The sequence below is a fragment of the Trichomonas vaginalis genome, chromosome V, assembly GCF_026262505.1.
Source record: "Trichomonas vaginalis G3 chromosome V, whole genome shotgun sequence".
Classification (NCBI taxonomy): Eukaryota; Parabasalia; order Trichomonadida; family Trichomonadidae; genus Trichomonas; species Trichomonas vaginalis.
Window position 1 is genome coordinate 11527909 of NC_067207.1, and position 14415 is coordinate 11542323.

General features: G+C 32.7%; 8 protein-coding genes and 1 pseudogene across 9 annotated transcripts, besides 9 other annotated features; 7 read left to right on the forward strand and 2 right to left on the reverse strand.

Annotated features, from left to right (window-relative positions):
- Nucleotides 1–11656: part of a mobile genetic element that runs on past the window's edge.
- On the forward strand, nucleotides 42–2353 carry TVAGG3_0318470 (annotated as a pseudogene). The gene has a single exon. A coding segment is annotated over exon 1 (2312 nt).
- On the forward strand, nucleotides 3726–4693 carry TVAGG3_0318480 (organellar and viral DNA polymerase type B; the record flags this gene model as incomplete). The annotated part of the gene is made up of 1 exon (XM_051230111.1): nucleotides 3726–4693. A coding segment is annotated over one exon (968 nt), but the record flags the coding sequence as incomplete, so codon positions are not given.
- On the forward strand, nucleotides 5209–5827 carry TVAGG3_0318490 (organellar and viral DNA polymerase type B; the record flags this gene model as incomplete). Its single annotated transcript, XM_051230112.1, has 1 exon — nucleotides 5209–5827. A coding segment is annotated over one exon (619 nt), but the record flags the coding sequence as incomplete, so codon positions are not given.
- Nucleotides 6384–6886, forward strand: TVAGG3_0318500 (organellar and viral DNA polymerase type B; the record flags this gene model as incomplete). The annotated part of the gene is made up of 1 exon (XM_051230113.1): nucleotides 6384–6886. A coding segment is annotated over one exon (503 nt), but the record flags the coding sequence as incomplete, so codon positions are not given.
- TVAGG3_0318510 (uncharacterized protein) lies at nucleotides 7301–7883 on the reverse strand (the record flags this gene model as incomplete). Its single annotated transcript, XM_051230114.1, has 1 exon — nucleotides 7301–7883. A coding segment is annotated over one exon (583 nt), but the record flags the coding sequence as incomplete, so codon positions are not given.
- TVAGG3_0318520 (uncharacterized protein) lies at nucleotides 7908–8168 on the reverse strand (the record flags this gene model as incomplete). Its single annotated transcript, XM_051230115.1, has 1 exon — nucleotides 7908–8168. The coding sequence occupies one exon, from the start codon at nucleotides 8166–8168 to the stop codon at nucleotides 7908–7910; it is 261 nt and encodes an 86-aa protein (XP_051099845.1).
- Nucleotides 9820–10242, forward strand: TVAGG3_0318530 (uncharacterized protein; the record flags this gene model as incomplete). The annotated part of the gene is made up of 1 exon (XM_051230116.1): nucleotides 9820–10242. One exon carries the CDS (start codon nucleotides 9820–9822, stop codon nucleotides 10240–10242), a length of 423 nt encoding a protein of 140 aa, XP_051099846.1.
- TVAGG3_0318540 (uncharacterized protein) lies at nucleotides 10272–10730 on the forward strand (the record flags this gene model as incomplete). Its single annotated transcript, XM_051230117.1, has 1 exon — nucleotides 10272–10730. One exon carries the CDS (start codon nucleotides 10272–10274, stop codon nucleotides 10728–10730), a length of 459 nt encoding a protein of 152 aa, XP_051099847.1.
- On the forward strand, nucleotides 10779–11015 carry TVAGG3_0318550 (uncharacterized protein; the record flags this gene model as incomplete). Its single annotated transcript, XM_051230118.1, has 1 exon — nucleotides 10779–11015. The coding sequence occupies one exon, from the start codon at nucleotides 10779–10781 to the stop codon at nucleotides 11013–11015; it is 237 nt and encodes a 78-aa protein (XP_051099848.1).
- Nucleotides 11016–11656: a terminal%2Cinverted (terminal inverted repeat of Maverick-1C transposon ID:TVAGG3_0318400).
- Nucleotides 11657–12439: a mobile genetic element.
- Nucleotides 12440–12988: 549 nt separating this feature from the next.
- Nucleotides 12989–13076: a mobile genetic element.
- A 162-nt stretch (nucleotides 13077–13238) lies between these two features.
- Nucleotides 13239–13323: a mobile genetic element.
- Nucleotides 13324–13686: 363 nt separating this feature from the next.
- Nucleotides 13687–13727: a mobile genetic element.
- Nucleotides 13687–13727: a terminal%2Cinverted (terminal inverted repeat of ISTv3 transposon ID:TVAGG3_0318590).
- Nucleotides 13728–14144: 417 nt separating this feature from the next.
- Nucleotides 14145–14179: a terminal%2Cinverted (terminal inverted repeat of Kolobok-5_TV transposon ID:TVAGG3_0318600).
- Nucleotides 14145–14284: a mobile genetic element.
- Nucleotides 14285–14415: the final 131 nt, after the last annotated feature.

Here is a 14415-nt window from a genome sequence, read left to right on the forward strand (position 1 = left end):
GTTAGTTTTAAAATTATTTTTATTTTTTTATTCCTATATAAATGACAGCAACAAACAACAACAGCAACTTTATCGTTTCTGATGAAAAAGTTATTGATTCATTAGCTGAGGAATTAGTTGTGGCAGAAACTAAAACCCTCAACGAAAGAATTGGTGAAAACATGATTGATTTACATAACTACCTCAAACATGATGGAGGAAGAGGAAGGAAAACTGGTACAGCTTTATTAGTAAATAAAATTTCAAATTTAACGATTATAGATGTTGATATCAATAAATCGTACAATGATGAACTTAAAGAAACAGTTAGAAAAGACATTTTATCAAAACTTTCGGATAAAGATGTTATCGTTAAAACCGCATCAGGAGGTCTTCACATTTATTGCAACACTAATTTCTTCTATGCAGTTTCGAACAGAATGATTAAATGTTATTCCCGCAATGATTATGATATTGACATAATGACTTCTATGGATGATTCAAAACGTTCTTTAGTGGTTATGGCTGATTCAAGAGTTCGAAAGAATGCAACAGAACCAATCAATACATACTCATTCATTCGTGGAAGTTATGATTCAACATTAACTAGAACAGTGAATGATATATTAAATGATTTGAATATTAAGGTAAGAGTTGAACAGAAGAGCGAAGAAATAAAGAGTATAATGAATGAAAACAAAGATGTAAACATTGACGATAAACTAGCTCAGAGCATAGTTGATGGCATCTGTGATTTTGAAGTACATAATGATGGTGGAAACATGAATTTAGAAAAAGAAATAACATTATTCACACTGTTTCAAGCTATTAATTCGTTACCTAATCATTTGATTAATGAAGCATACGATAACGTTTATAACTTCTGCAATTTAACTGAAAATGCAAAAAGTAATTTTGAAAAAGCACGTAGTAGATATGCACATTTAATGACTTCTCCATTTGTTTTGGTGAAGATTCTAAAACTTTATCAAAAGGAATATTATGATGAATATGTTTTACCTTTATTACGTAAGCCAAAAATAACATTTGATATCAAACTTGATGACTCGTTTTTGATAACAGATATTAGACACAAGGCTGAAAATCATCAGTATAAAAACAGTTCTGAAGTAATTGAGGATTTATCACGTGTAATTCGTTTTGTAGATTGTGGAAACAAATACTTCATTCAGAAAGATTACAACATACACGACAAAATGAATCAAATATCATTCGTTCTTCAATCAAACATGAAAGAGTCACTCAAAATGATTAAATTATTTAAAGAAGAAGGTAAAACCATAACAGCATGGGACGTACTACTAAATCAATTATCCTCATTAACCGTTAAGGGTGTTTGCTTTAAATCTGATTCTCCAGATGTTTTCTCAACGTTTCAGGGTTATAAATACAACATTCTTGAAAAGCCTGATTACTCAAAAATTGAGATGTTTATGAATTTCATTAAAGAAGTCATTTGTGATAATAACGATGAAGTGTATAAATACCTTCTCGGCTGGTTTGCATCAATGATTCAACATCCCGGAATCAAGAATGAAACAGCAATTATTTTGAAAGGACTTCAGGGAACAGGTAAAAACAGATTTACAGATATTATTTCTGAACTTCTCGCTGGTTATTCATGTAAAAACATTACTGAAATAAGTGAGCTAACGGGTAATTTCAACTCAGTAGTTGAAAATAAAATGTTTCTTGTACTTAATGAACTCAAGAATGTAGGTGAAGACAGACTCGCAAACTTCAACGCTTTGAAATCAATTATAACGGATAATGAGATTAGAATTAATGAAAAGAATCAACCCAGAAGAACTGCTCAGAATGTTGCAAACTTCATTTTCGTAACTAATAACGTTTACCCTGTCAAAATTGAAGTTGGAGACAGAAGATACGTAGTTTTAAGAGTTAATGGTAAATTCAAGGGTCAATTTGATTACTTCAAGAATTTAATGGATTCATGCACAAAGGAATTTTATGATAACCTTTTAACATATTTTATGCAATATGACCTTTCATCATTTAATGTACGAATCATTCCGATGACTGAAGCCAAACAAGTTTAATCGAGTTATCAACAAATCCTTTAGATGAATGGATAAATACACATTATGATGAATTATGTGCAGGTATGACGTGTAAAAATGCTCGATTCTGCAAACCATCAGACATGAAAGACAAAAACTTTCAAATGAGCATTAAGGATAAATGTGAAAGGAAACAAAGAAAAATAGATGGTAAACAAACATGGTATTATGTTTTGAAAGAAGAAATGAAAGGATTATATAAACAAATTGAACCAAACGATAATGAGGAATCATTTACTGACGATGAAATACCTGTGAATGAAGCTTTATAAAGTATGATTTGAATTTATTTTTGCATTAATTATTGAATAACCCATGATGTTGTCAAAATGTCATGTTGTCACATTTTTTCAGGAGAAGTGAAATGACCTGGTGACCTGGTGACCTGGTGACCCCTTCAGTTCTTCAAAAATAATTAATTATTGAATAACCCATGATGTTGTCAAAATGTCATGTTGTCACATTTTTTCAGAGAAGTGAAATGACCTGGTGACCTGGTGACCTGGTGACATGGTGACGTGGTGACACCATCAGTTATTCAAAAATATATTTTTGCTTAAATGGCTTCAGGGTCTTTCTTCAAACCATTTCACTTCCTTCGTCAATGTCAATAGAAGCTTCTTCAACCTTTGGTAAAGAATTTCTGTATAACATCTTTGTTCGTTATTGTCTTCAGAGATGAAGGATAATATTTCACATTTGTTTCACCCTTCTTATATTCTTTCTGTTCGGAAAGATTCATAGCAATACTGAAAAGTCAATGTTAGAGTTCTTTATGACAGAATAATGGTATCTTTGACATTCACGAAGAAACCCTTTGTTTCAAACTACTGCTAACTCTTGTGAAGTATAACGTTTGCGGTCAATGACAATAGCTAATGGTCTGACATACTGACCAAACTTAGATTCTTTCACAAACTTCTTGTTAAAGATAACATTAACGTTTGAAGCACCATTGAACTCATTCTGATACAGTAGCGAGCATTGTATGAAAGAACTTGCAATCTTGCATGTTGTTTCATTAAAATAAAAATATTAAATTATTTTGAAAATAACTTTAAAAAATCTAATCTAATTTTTTCAAAAATATTTTTTATTTCCTACTAAAGATGTATCGGAAGTTGTCTAAGTTAGAACACTCGGAAATAAAACAACTTCTAACAGAAGCTAACATAGAAGTTGCAAAACATTACGCGACAAACAAAAAAAGCACTCGCTGACATTCTCAATGACTACAATGGTGAAATAACTTATGATAGAATTCATGAGTTCATAAATGCAAGAGCATTTCCTTTAAATGACGTTGCTATTGACTTATATCATAGACGTTCAATACCTCATGAAGTAAGGCGTGAGATGTTTGACATAACAAATGCAAACGTTGGTGAAACAAGAAGAAGAGACGACACACTGAAACAACAGAGAAGAGAGATGTTTAAAAGTGCTATAGAACAAGTTCGCAAAGCTAACGATGTCATTCGTTCCATTGACGACAAACCAAAAGAAGGTGAGAGATGGTTAAAGAAAGATGAAGAGAATAGGAAGAGGAATGTTAAGACAGGCAATAGACTCATTGACTTTAACATCGAATCTTTAGATGAACCAAACAGAGACTACTTACACAAACATTTCGGTAAGGTTTTCATGAGACTCTTAGAGAAGATTAAAATAAACTCCCAACAAAGATGGATGGTATGTTATAAACTTGGTGGAAAGTATGAATGTTCTACGTTAAACCTCAATAATATTGGAACATTACTACATCAGCTCTTGAAGGAGAACTTTATATCAGAGATAGAAGCAAATGCCGCAGGTATTGTTGAAATGCACTATGACTTCTTCTTGACAAACATAAAGAATCTTACTGAAATAAAGATGTATGATTTAACAGAATATGAGGGCTTAACGATGTCAGATGTAAAGAAAGGCAAACCAAAAAAGAGACCATATAGAGATGAAAGCACACTGACAAATGACCAGAAAGCTATTTTGGAAGCTCTTAAGCAAACAGGAAACCCAGCACTTATAGAAAGCTTTTGGAAAGATAATGGTGAAAAGAAGTTTTATAAGAAGAGAAGCGGTCAGTTCTGGAAGTATCTTTGCACGTTACCTATAAATCTTGAACGCTACCAAATCTTCAATGAACTGAACAAAAGAACTGCAACACTTATGACAGAAGACAATTGTTTCGTTTATGCTTGCATTCAGGCTGGAGTAAATGAAGAAACTATTGACCACATGAGAGAAGTCATTCGTGTTAGAGACTTTCCTCAAAGTAAAGTACAAGAAATTTCTGACGCAACAGGTATAGCATTTAATGTTACCATTGGTTACTTCAATGACTCAAGATATAATGAAATAAAGAGATACATACCAAAAGAATGTGAAACTGTTCGAACTATTGACCTACTTCTTGTTGAAGACCACTACATGCTAAACGAAAGACTTCCAATGACAACATACTTCGTCAGAAATTACAAAGAAATCTTGAAGGAGTGTGGTGGAATGAACATTGAAAAACAGATGAAAATATATACAATGAGAGAGAACAAATATGTAGTTCGTTATGATAGAACTACACCGCTATGGGATGTTATGAAAACATTGTGGGAGTGCAAATATTTCGAACCTATTTCTTATGGAGAACTTTTCACATATACGACTGACTTATATAAACAGAACCTTGCACCATTTAAAGATTTGACATATGCTCCAAAGTATTGTGTACAACTGAAGAAGAAAGCAGAGTCAAAAGAAGTAAATAAAAATAAGTGCAAGTTCATTCCTGAGCACGTTTTCTTTGCTGACTTGAGTGTAGTACCGATGGCTTTCATAAAGCTTTTAACATATGTTACGACAGTGAAGATGGTTCAGTGAGTGAAAGCATTTGGGGTCAGAACTGTGTGCAACAGAATTTTTGGAACGACTTCCTGACAAGAGTTTAATATATTTCCATAACCTCAGCTATGACATAAACTTCATCTTAAGACACATGACAGAAGTGAAAGGAACTCCCATCATTAAAGGTTCACGAACAATGCAAATAACTGGTTTATATAAAGGACGGGCAATTATTATAAAAGACTCTTACAGTGTTATAAATAAGAAGCTTAAACTATTTCCTGCTATGTTTAACTTACAAACAGGACCAAAAGAAGTATTTCCATACAACTACTACAGCAGTACTTTGTTAGCAAATGACAACAGAACTGGTGTCATTTCTGAAGCATGTAAGTTTGTCAAGGATGCAGATACATTTATGAAGAACATAGATTCCATCAAAGGTTGCAGAATAGATGAGAACCACTTCGACTTAGAAAAATATAGCACGTTTTACTGCAAACAAGATGTAAGAATTTTAAGAGAAGGTTTTGTAAAGTTCCGCAATGACTTATTGAAAGAGTTTGATTTAAACGTTTATGACTACGTTAGTATTTGTTCAATTGCTAACAAATTATTTGAGAACAGAGTGTACTTCCCGAATGGAAATCTTTATGACCTCTCAAATAAACCAAGAGAATTTATTTCGAGATGCATTCAAGGTGGAAGATGTATGTTGTCAGATAACATGAAACAAAAGAGCGAAAAGAAACTCATTGCTGACTTCGACGCTGTTTCATTATATCCATCAGCTATAGCAAGACTTTATACTTTAGAAGGAATTCCAAAAGTATTGAAGGATGAGATGTTAAGCACAGAGTATCTCATGAGACATTTATTCGATGACGACCAAAAGGAACCCATTGGTGAAAAGTTTATGTCTGGCTTCTCTGTTCTCATTAAGATAACAGAGATTGGAATACATAGACACTTTCCTTTAATAGTTTGTGACCCTGAACTAAATCCAGAAACTTAACGTTCCCAGAAGTTCAAACACTTGCTGTTTAATGTATGTTGACCATATAACATTACAAGACCTCATAAAATATCAAGGTGTCAAATGTGAAGTGTTGCAAGGATACTATTACGATGGAAACAGAGATATTAGAATAAGAGATGAAGTAAAGAAGTTGTTTGAGTTAAGGTTAAAGTATAAGAAAGAAGAAAACCCATTACAAGAAATTATAAAACTCATTCTGAACAGCATTTATGGCAAAACCTTTTATCTCCTATTGAGTCAAAAATAACCATAGTAGATGACAAAGATGCTATAGATATGCCATCAGAAACTACAACCATATAGTGAAGTTCGAAGGTTTGGATGGTTCAGATAAAACTATTTTCAAGCTAACGAAAAGCATTTGCAGACACTTTAACTTCTGTCCACTTGGTGTAAATATTCTATCAATGTCAAAACGTATTATGAATGAAGTGTTTTGCACGATTGAAGACTTAGGATTAAAAGCATTTTATCAGGATACAGATTCGATGCACATTTACAATGAAGACATACCACGTTTAGCTCATGAATTTAAGAAGAGATACGGTAGAGAACTTATTGGTAAAACATTAGGTCAATTTCATAGCGACTTCGCAGAAATAACACCTGGAAAACAAAGTTTAGCATACAAGTCAATATTTTGTGGAAAGAAGACCTACATAGACTTACTCACTAACGATTTAAATGAAGTTGCATTTCACTGCAGAATGAAAGGCGTGAAGCAAGATGTTATTGCTTTAACCGCTAATGAAATGTTTCCTGACTCTGTTCAGTGTTTCTATGATGAAGATAAAGGTTTAATGGTTCCGCAAGGAAAATTTGACAAAGACTCTGAGTTCAGTGTTATGCAGTTATATAAAGCACTTTATGACGGTCAAGAGATTGGATTTGACTTATGTAAGTCTTCTAGTCCTTGCTTTGCTGAAAAGTTTAACTTCTCAATAACGACTAAAACAAGCTTTATTCGTAAGTTGAAGTTCTGAGGTCATTTATTTTTGTCAGCAGTGAGACCATTCATGATAAAAATAAGCCGCTAGCGGCAAGGGCGAAGCCCATGTGGTCATTTACAATACTGCGATGGTAGAGTTTAAGAGTTGTGCTTCAATGTAGAGACAGTCCTTATGGTCTGGAGGTAAGAACACTGGGCAGTTATGGTCATGAGTGGAGAACATGTCTATCCAAAACTCACGATTGAAGCCAGTTAATTTATAGTATTTAGGGTTAGGAAGTGGTGAAGTTCTTGTATGACCAATGAACTCATTTTCAACGCCTTTGGCTATATTAGAGAAAAGAATAGCTTGCTTTCTATCCCAAATGCCAGGTGTTACAATCTTTGAAAATTCATTTTTCCTCGGAAGCATTGCATCATAATTGAAAACATTCTTGAAATCATCACTTGGTTCAGAGATTTGAAATCTTATACGTAATGGATTTTCTTTCTCTTTAGCTACTTCATTGAATGGTGAATATATAACAAACTGACAGTCATGTGTTCCATCTTCATTTTCATTAAATTCATAATGAAAGTCTATAAGTTGTGGCTGACTACCTTCTTCTTTCAGTTGTGCAAGAAACTCACGTAAAGGCTGTAAAGTTTGTACTTCAATGTTAAACTTTTTCTCGAACATTTCATTAAATGAAATCATACATTGCAACAATGTTGTATCGTCTTTAAAGTATTTGTATATGTGAATGTTTTGGACACTTAAAGACTGTTCGTCATTTTCTATCTCGACTTGAAGTATAAAGTCAACTTTCCTAAATGCACGTGTTATATACATAGATGTTATGCCAATGTACTTCTCTTCATTTATGTTCACAATCCAGTCTGTTGGAAACTTAAACGTTACTCTGTTCCCCTTTATTTTGACGTCAGGGTTTTCACTACTGAACGCAACAGATAAAGGTATTTGTCTATACATTTAATTCGGATAAAAATAAACCATTTACTCTTTCTTTGCTTCAGCTTCTTTAGCTTTTGCTTCAGCTTCTTCTCTAGCTTTCTTCGCCAGCAAACGTGGGTTCTTCTGTCTTCCAGCAGCTAATGCAGCTAGTTGTTTTTCACTAAGTTTTCTCTTTGGTCTCTCTGGCTTTTGTTCTTGTTTTTGTTCCTTCAGTTCGGATAAAATTTGCTCGCGAATTTCTTTCTTCAATGCTTCAACATCTATGACCCCTTGGGTCTTGTCCATATGACTTGTCTGAGTCATTTGACTGCAGATAAAAAAACAAAATTAAAACTTTAACCGATGTAAAATGAGCTTGTCAAAATCAGAGCGAGAGTCTATTATATTAAATGACGCAAGAGGAATACAACATCCTTTCTATTATGTAAGTCAGAGTAAAGATGGTAAAATATACGTAAGAAAAAGAAAGGTTCCATTAGCGAATGCAGAGAGCGACAACATTAAGGTGCATGGCACCGAGGGTGAAGCCCATATAAAACCTTCTATTCAAACTGAAAAGTCAATAGAACAAGAAGAAAAGAAGCCAGATGTTCTTTCAATAACGAACCAAGAGCTTATTGCAAAGTTCGTGAATTTCATTGAAAAGCAAACCGAGTCAAAGAACCTGACCCACCAGTGAAAGAAGTTGAGACAAAAGAGAATGTACAGTTCATTGAAAATGTCAAGAAACAACTTCCACCACGAATGCCAAGAAGAAGAGTGAGAATAATGAAGTAAATAGATATTTTTATCCGAAGTAAATACATGCAGAACGAACAGTTAAACGAATTTACTCCAGCAGAGCATATTCATCAGATTCGCTCATATTTCGATATCATAGACAATGCAGTTCAAATTGGTGACACTAATAGAAAATATTCTGACGCAAAGATTCCATCACAACCTGGAACTGCTAAAGATAACACATGGGTAACATTCAATCTCTCACCTCCTGGTGAAAATATGTTGGACCTTTACAATACATTCATTACGTATAAAATGGAAGGTCAATTTATTGCAGATAAAGAAATTGGTTCAGGTTCCAATAAAACAAACCACCAGGATTTTGGATTGGTTTCGATGACGCTTTCTATGCAGTTGCTGGATATCAAATCCTTGCAAATGGTCGTATCGTATATTCTCAAGACAACGCAGAGAAGAAGCATATATAACTTCAAACTCACAAACTACCGAACAAATAAAGAAAGTAGATGTTTTCTCAAAGACTCGACATGAAGATGTATGGAGTCGTTCGGGAACATGCAGAACAGGACAAATTGTTAGTGGTCCAATTACAGCAGGAAAATCATTTGATTTTAAGCTTCGTTTAAGAATTCCTGTTAGAAAGTTTTTACCATTAGAAGCTATAAGATTTATTCCTGCATTTGCTGGTAACATTCAGCTTAAAGTAAAGTTCAGTAGCGACGCATTACAATGCACATCTATATCTGTAAATGATATCATTGCTTTCAATCCAACTCTTAAAGTTGCATTTGCTTCAGATTCAAATCCACCGACAAATAAATTTGTTCCATGGAATGAACCATTCACTATGATAACGAAGGCAATAGAAGCTAGTGGAACAGTTACTATTACAACTGTAACCCAGCAACTATTTCGAACAAAGATGGATTTTAATGAATGTTTCATTCATCCAAAGTCATTCTCTTTAGACCCTAACATTTATACAGAACTTGTAGAACATTATACAAACGAGGCTTTATGTTTTCCTGTTAAAGTTATGGATTGGATTCCTATGGACGGTTCATTCTCAAAGAATACAGATAGTTCAAGTGCAACATTTACAGCAGCTTATACGCCTATTAATGTTAAAAGTATTTGGGCACTATTTAGAAAGAAAGACAACTATTATGTTAATTTTGAGAACCCTAAGTTTAAATATCTTCAGCTTTCCATGGGAGCTTATGGAAATATGCCTGCAGAACCTGAAAAATCATATGGACCTGTATTTTATGAAATGGTTGCGAACGCTTGCAATACAAACAATGATATGATTGGATTTAATGAAGATGTTATGAGGTCATTGGTGGATGATGGTAGTGTGGAACATAAATGGGATAGCTATGACAACACACATTTCTTATGTGGTTTTCCAACAGAAGTGGACTTTTGCTTCCAGCAAGGTCAAACATCTACTGCTCCAATAACATACAAATTGTCTGTTAAAGGACCTATTGAACTAGCAACTGAAAACGTACCAAAGCCACTTATTGGATTTATGAGGGATTGTTGCTTTGCCATTCAGGTGCGTGCTAATGGAATCCCAATAATAAGATTAGATGACTATAACTTAGCTACGGACGACAGTGAGGAATAAAGGATGAACGTTTTTTTTAAAGCTTATAAATGAGTTCTTCATCAAGCTCTCGTGAACCTTCACCATCTATGAAACAAACTTTACCAAACGATTATGGAGCACCTATTGAATATTTCTTACGAGCTGCACAATGGCAAAGAGCAGTCTCACCAAGGTTAGGTGTTCCACCAGCTCCTGTCAAAAATAGCATTTGGTCAAGTCCTTATATAAAATATGGTCTCCCACTAGGTTTGCTAGCTACAGCAGGAGCAGTAATGATGTTGAAAAGAAATAAAGCAAATGTTGTAAATAATACTGAAGTAGCTGAAGTTAAACAAACTCCGACACCATCGCCAAAACCAACGCCTTCACAAACAACACCTTCAATGACTCCTGAACCTATGGAATTACAAACTCCTGTTCAAAAGTCAACTCCAAAACCGACTCCAACATTTAAACCAGAACCTACACCACAAATAAATCGTAAAACTCCTGCGTTTCCTTACTGAAAAAATAACGTTATTTTTATTTAATATTAAAATTTTTATTTGATTGAAATGACGACTAAAGTCACTGAAGCAATGAAACAAAAGTTTTTGGTAGAATACATTAAATCAGGAATTATTCCAGAAGGTTTTTACATTCATACTATGAAGGATGGTAGAGTTCAGTTTAGAAAGATAAAGCAACCATTAGATAAAGAAGGAATTTTGAGAAAGATTAAACTTCATGAGGACAACATTGCTGAACTTAAGAAGAAGTTAGAAGAGTTGGAGAAAGGAAGAGAGTTATAAAGCAATGAATTCAACAGGGTGAAAAAACAGGTGAAAAAAGAGGTGAGATCTCACCACTTCACCTAAATTTATTTTTGTGCTATGTTTTCATACGTGTGAGGGTGGTGATATCATTTATTTTTTATTTTATTTTTTAAAATTATTTTTATTTTATTTGGATGTAATGACAGAACAAAAGCAACTCATACAAATCAAAACATATAACAAACATATATTTAAACATTTATTCTTCCTTCCTGAGCATAACATGTTCTTTCAAATACATCCGAGACCAGTTGACTTTTCATTGACTGTGTATAAAGATAGAAATAGTTATATCATTAAACCATACGATGACGAAGGTAAGTTATGTAAATTGTACGTTAAGAAGTTAGAGAAAGTTTATGGCTTCAAGTATGACTACAATAGGGTTAACACTGATGATGAAGATATTGAGGAAAATTTATGAGAACATTAGTGAAGTTGTTAGTGAGAACGATAGTGAGGTGAAATTGTTGGCGGCTTTGTAAATATTTAAGGTTAAGTTAGTTTTTGCGTTCATGTTGTAAAATATACGTTAACGGTTTTGTAAAGTGTCAAATTCACAAGTACTGGGTAAGGTGGAACGCAGTGCCACCATACCCAAGACTTGTATACTAACTATGTTACAATTTTCAAACAAATTTCAAGAAATACTCTCAAAAAAGCATTCAAAGAAATCGGTGGTACACCAAAAATTAAAAGTGGTCCTCCACAAGAGGAATTAACTCCAGAATTAATTTTGAAGGTTCAGAATTCTTATGAAAATTACAAATGTGGGGTTCAAAAATTGTATTGGACTCTCAATATGAATCCAAAACAATTTCAAATCAGTTACAATGCAGTTATTAAGGCAGCAAAATTTCTGGGAATTTACAAAGAAAAAGATAAAAGTAATCCAAAAGCATATTATGTGGATTATGAAGCAATTCTTCCAAATACAATCTGGCATGTGGATATTCATTTTTTGAAAGAACCAGAAACTTTACCGGTTTATGGAATAATTGATGACAAAAGTCGTTATTTGTTAGCATTGAAATTGCTTTGTAACAAAAGTTCAACAGAAACTTCAAAAGTGGCAATTGCAACAGTTCAAAAATATGGAGCACCTTTCTGTTTCTGGTCAGATAACGGTAAAGAAAATGAGGGAGAGTTCACAAAATTTTTGAGTACTTATGACATTCAAATCAGAAAATCAGCTCCATACATGCCACGTCAAAATGGCAAAATTGAACGCCTCTGGCTATCACTGGACAAAAATGCTCCAAAGTCTTCAGAATTTGAGAGCATCAATCAGGAATTGGAAGAATTCAGGCAAAAATACAATGACATGCCACATGGCGCTCATCCAAAAATTGGAGTTCGACCATACACTCCAAGAGAGGTTTACAACAAATTTAAGAAATGGACCAAGGATGATAAACCGCTCTGGAAAAAATGTGTTAATAAGCAGTGGGAAGTTGAAGAGATTCCAAACTATTGAAATATTCTATATTTTTTCAAAAATTCTCATTCAAATTTGAATTTGGTTTTCAAAATTATGAATAAACATTATTTTTATTAAACTTGATTTTTAGCTCTAAAGAATCAAAAGAATTTAGCGAGAAAGAATATGCAGCTCACATAGGGGTAGATAAAGATATATCTCGAAAAAAATTGAATTTATTGTAAAGAATGAAGAAGTTCATTTTAAGATTGAGTTGATTTTCAACCAAAACGAGAGAGCATGCAGGCAAATGAAATTCGAAAAGTGAAAGGAATGACATATGCAAAAGAAAAGATTCAAATAACGCAAGCGAAATATAGATCAGTTAAAATCACAATAAAATTTCGATCTTTTCTACAGGGAACTAAAGGCTATGAGGCACTAATATATAATCAGTGCCTCATAGCCTTTAGTTTACTAAAAGTGAGAAAACTTGTTCGCAATGAAAATTGCGAACAAGTTTTCTCACTTCAGCGAGGGAATTGTTCCTTATGATGCATACATTATAAATATATACATCATAAGGAACAATTCCCTCTAGATAGCTGGGAAACTTTCTCTAAATAACTTATCATTTGGAGAAAGTTTCCCAGCTATCTACTGGGAACTAAAGGCTATGAGGCACTAATATATAATCAGTGCCTCATAGCCTTTAGTTTGTTATTAAAAACGAGAAAACTTGTTCGAAATGATAAACAATTGCGAACAAGTTTTCTCACTTCAGCGAGGGAATTGTTCCTTATGATGCATACATTATAAATATATACATCATAAGGAACAATTCCCTCTAGATAGCTAGGAAACCCTAAATTAACTATTAATCTTTGAGATATTTTTTATTGAGGTTAATACGTTTTTCTAAATAATTAAAATGTAAAATTTTGATTATGAACTCATCTCTAATATTTTGGCTCTTTAATATATTTGAATCATGATCTTTGAGAAGAGTTCTCAAAAGTATTCACAAAAGCTATTTTTCCTTGAAATTTAAAAATCCTGTTTATCATATATTACCGAATTCAATTCCCTACATATTTCAAAATATTCTATGAACATTTCAATTTTTGAAAAAACATATTTTTTCCAAATATATTTATTCTCATATTTCTAATAATATTTCCTAAAGCGTCACTTTTTACTTCCTCGACGATTATTTCCCTCTCAAAAAATTCAATAGCTTACATTTTGACAGAACTTAATATGTAACATTTATATAAAAATCAAATTCAATGATCTTAAAAGCGAAGGATAAACCTCAAAATTTACGAATATAATGAGTGGGAATATAATGCTTATCTATCATAAAACCATATGAAATATCAATTTTTGCTTTACGCCTAATTTTTGACGACAATTAGCAAAAAATGTTAAATGTTAACACTCAGTCCATTTGAATATGAAAAATAAAATTGACTTTGATTAAATGTTTTTATTTATCATGCAATTCTTCTTGCGACCAAAGATTTGAATAAAATTTCAAAAAATAAGATAGCTTAAAAAATAATATACGGTAGTGTTTACTAATAGATGAATAGTATATAAATTCTATTAAAATGGATTTGATCCAAAAAAATATATAAAATTTGATCATAAATAAAATCGTTTTAAATTACTTCTTCATTTAAGGGTGCCCTATAGACGATAGACCACCCTCAGAAAAGCACTTTTAAGGCTATTATATTGAGAACTAGAATCTGGATAATCCATTCATTCGAGTTCTAATAAGGTTAATTTTGTGATGTTTACATTATCGTTATAGGGCACCCTTAAATTATAACAATTATTTTTGGTTTTATATTTTTTTGGATCAAATCCATTTTAATAGAATTTATATACTATTCATCTATTAGTAAACACTACCGTATATTATTTTTTAAGCTATCTTATTTTTTGAAA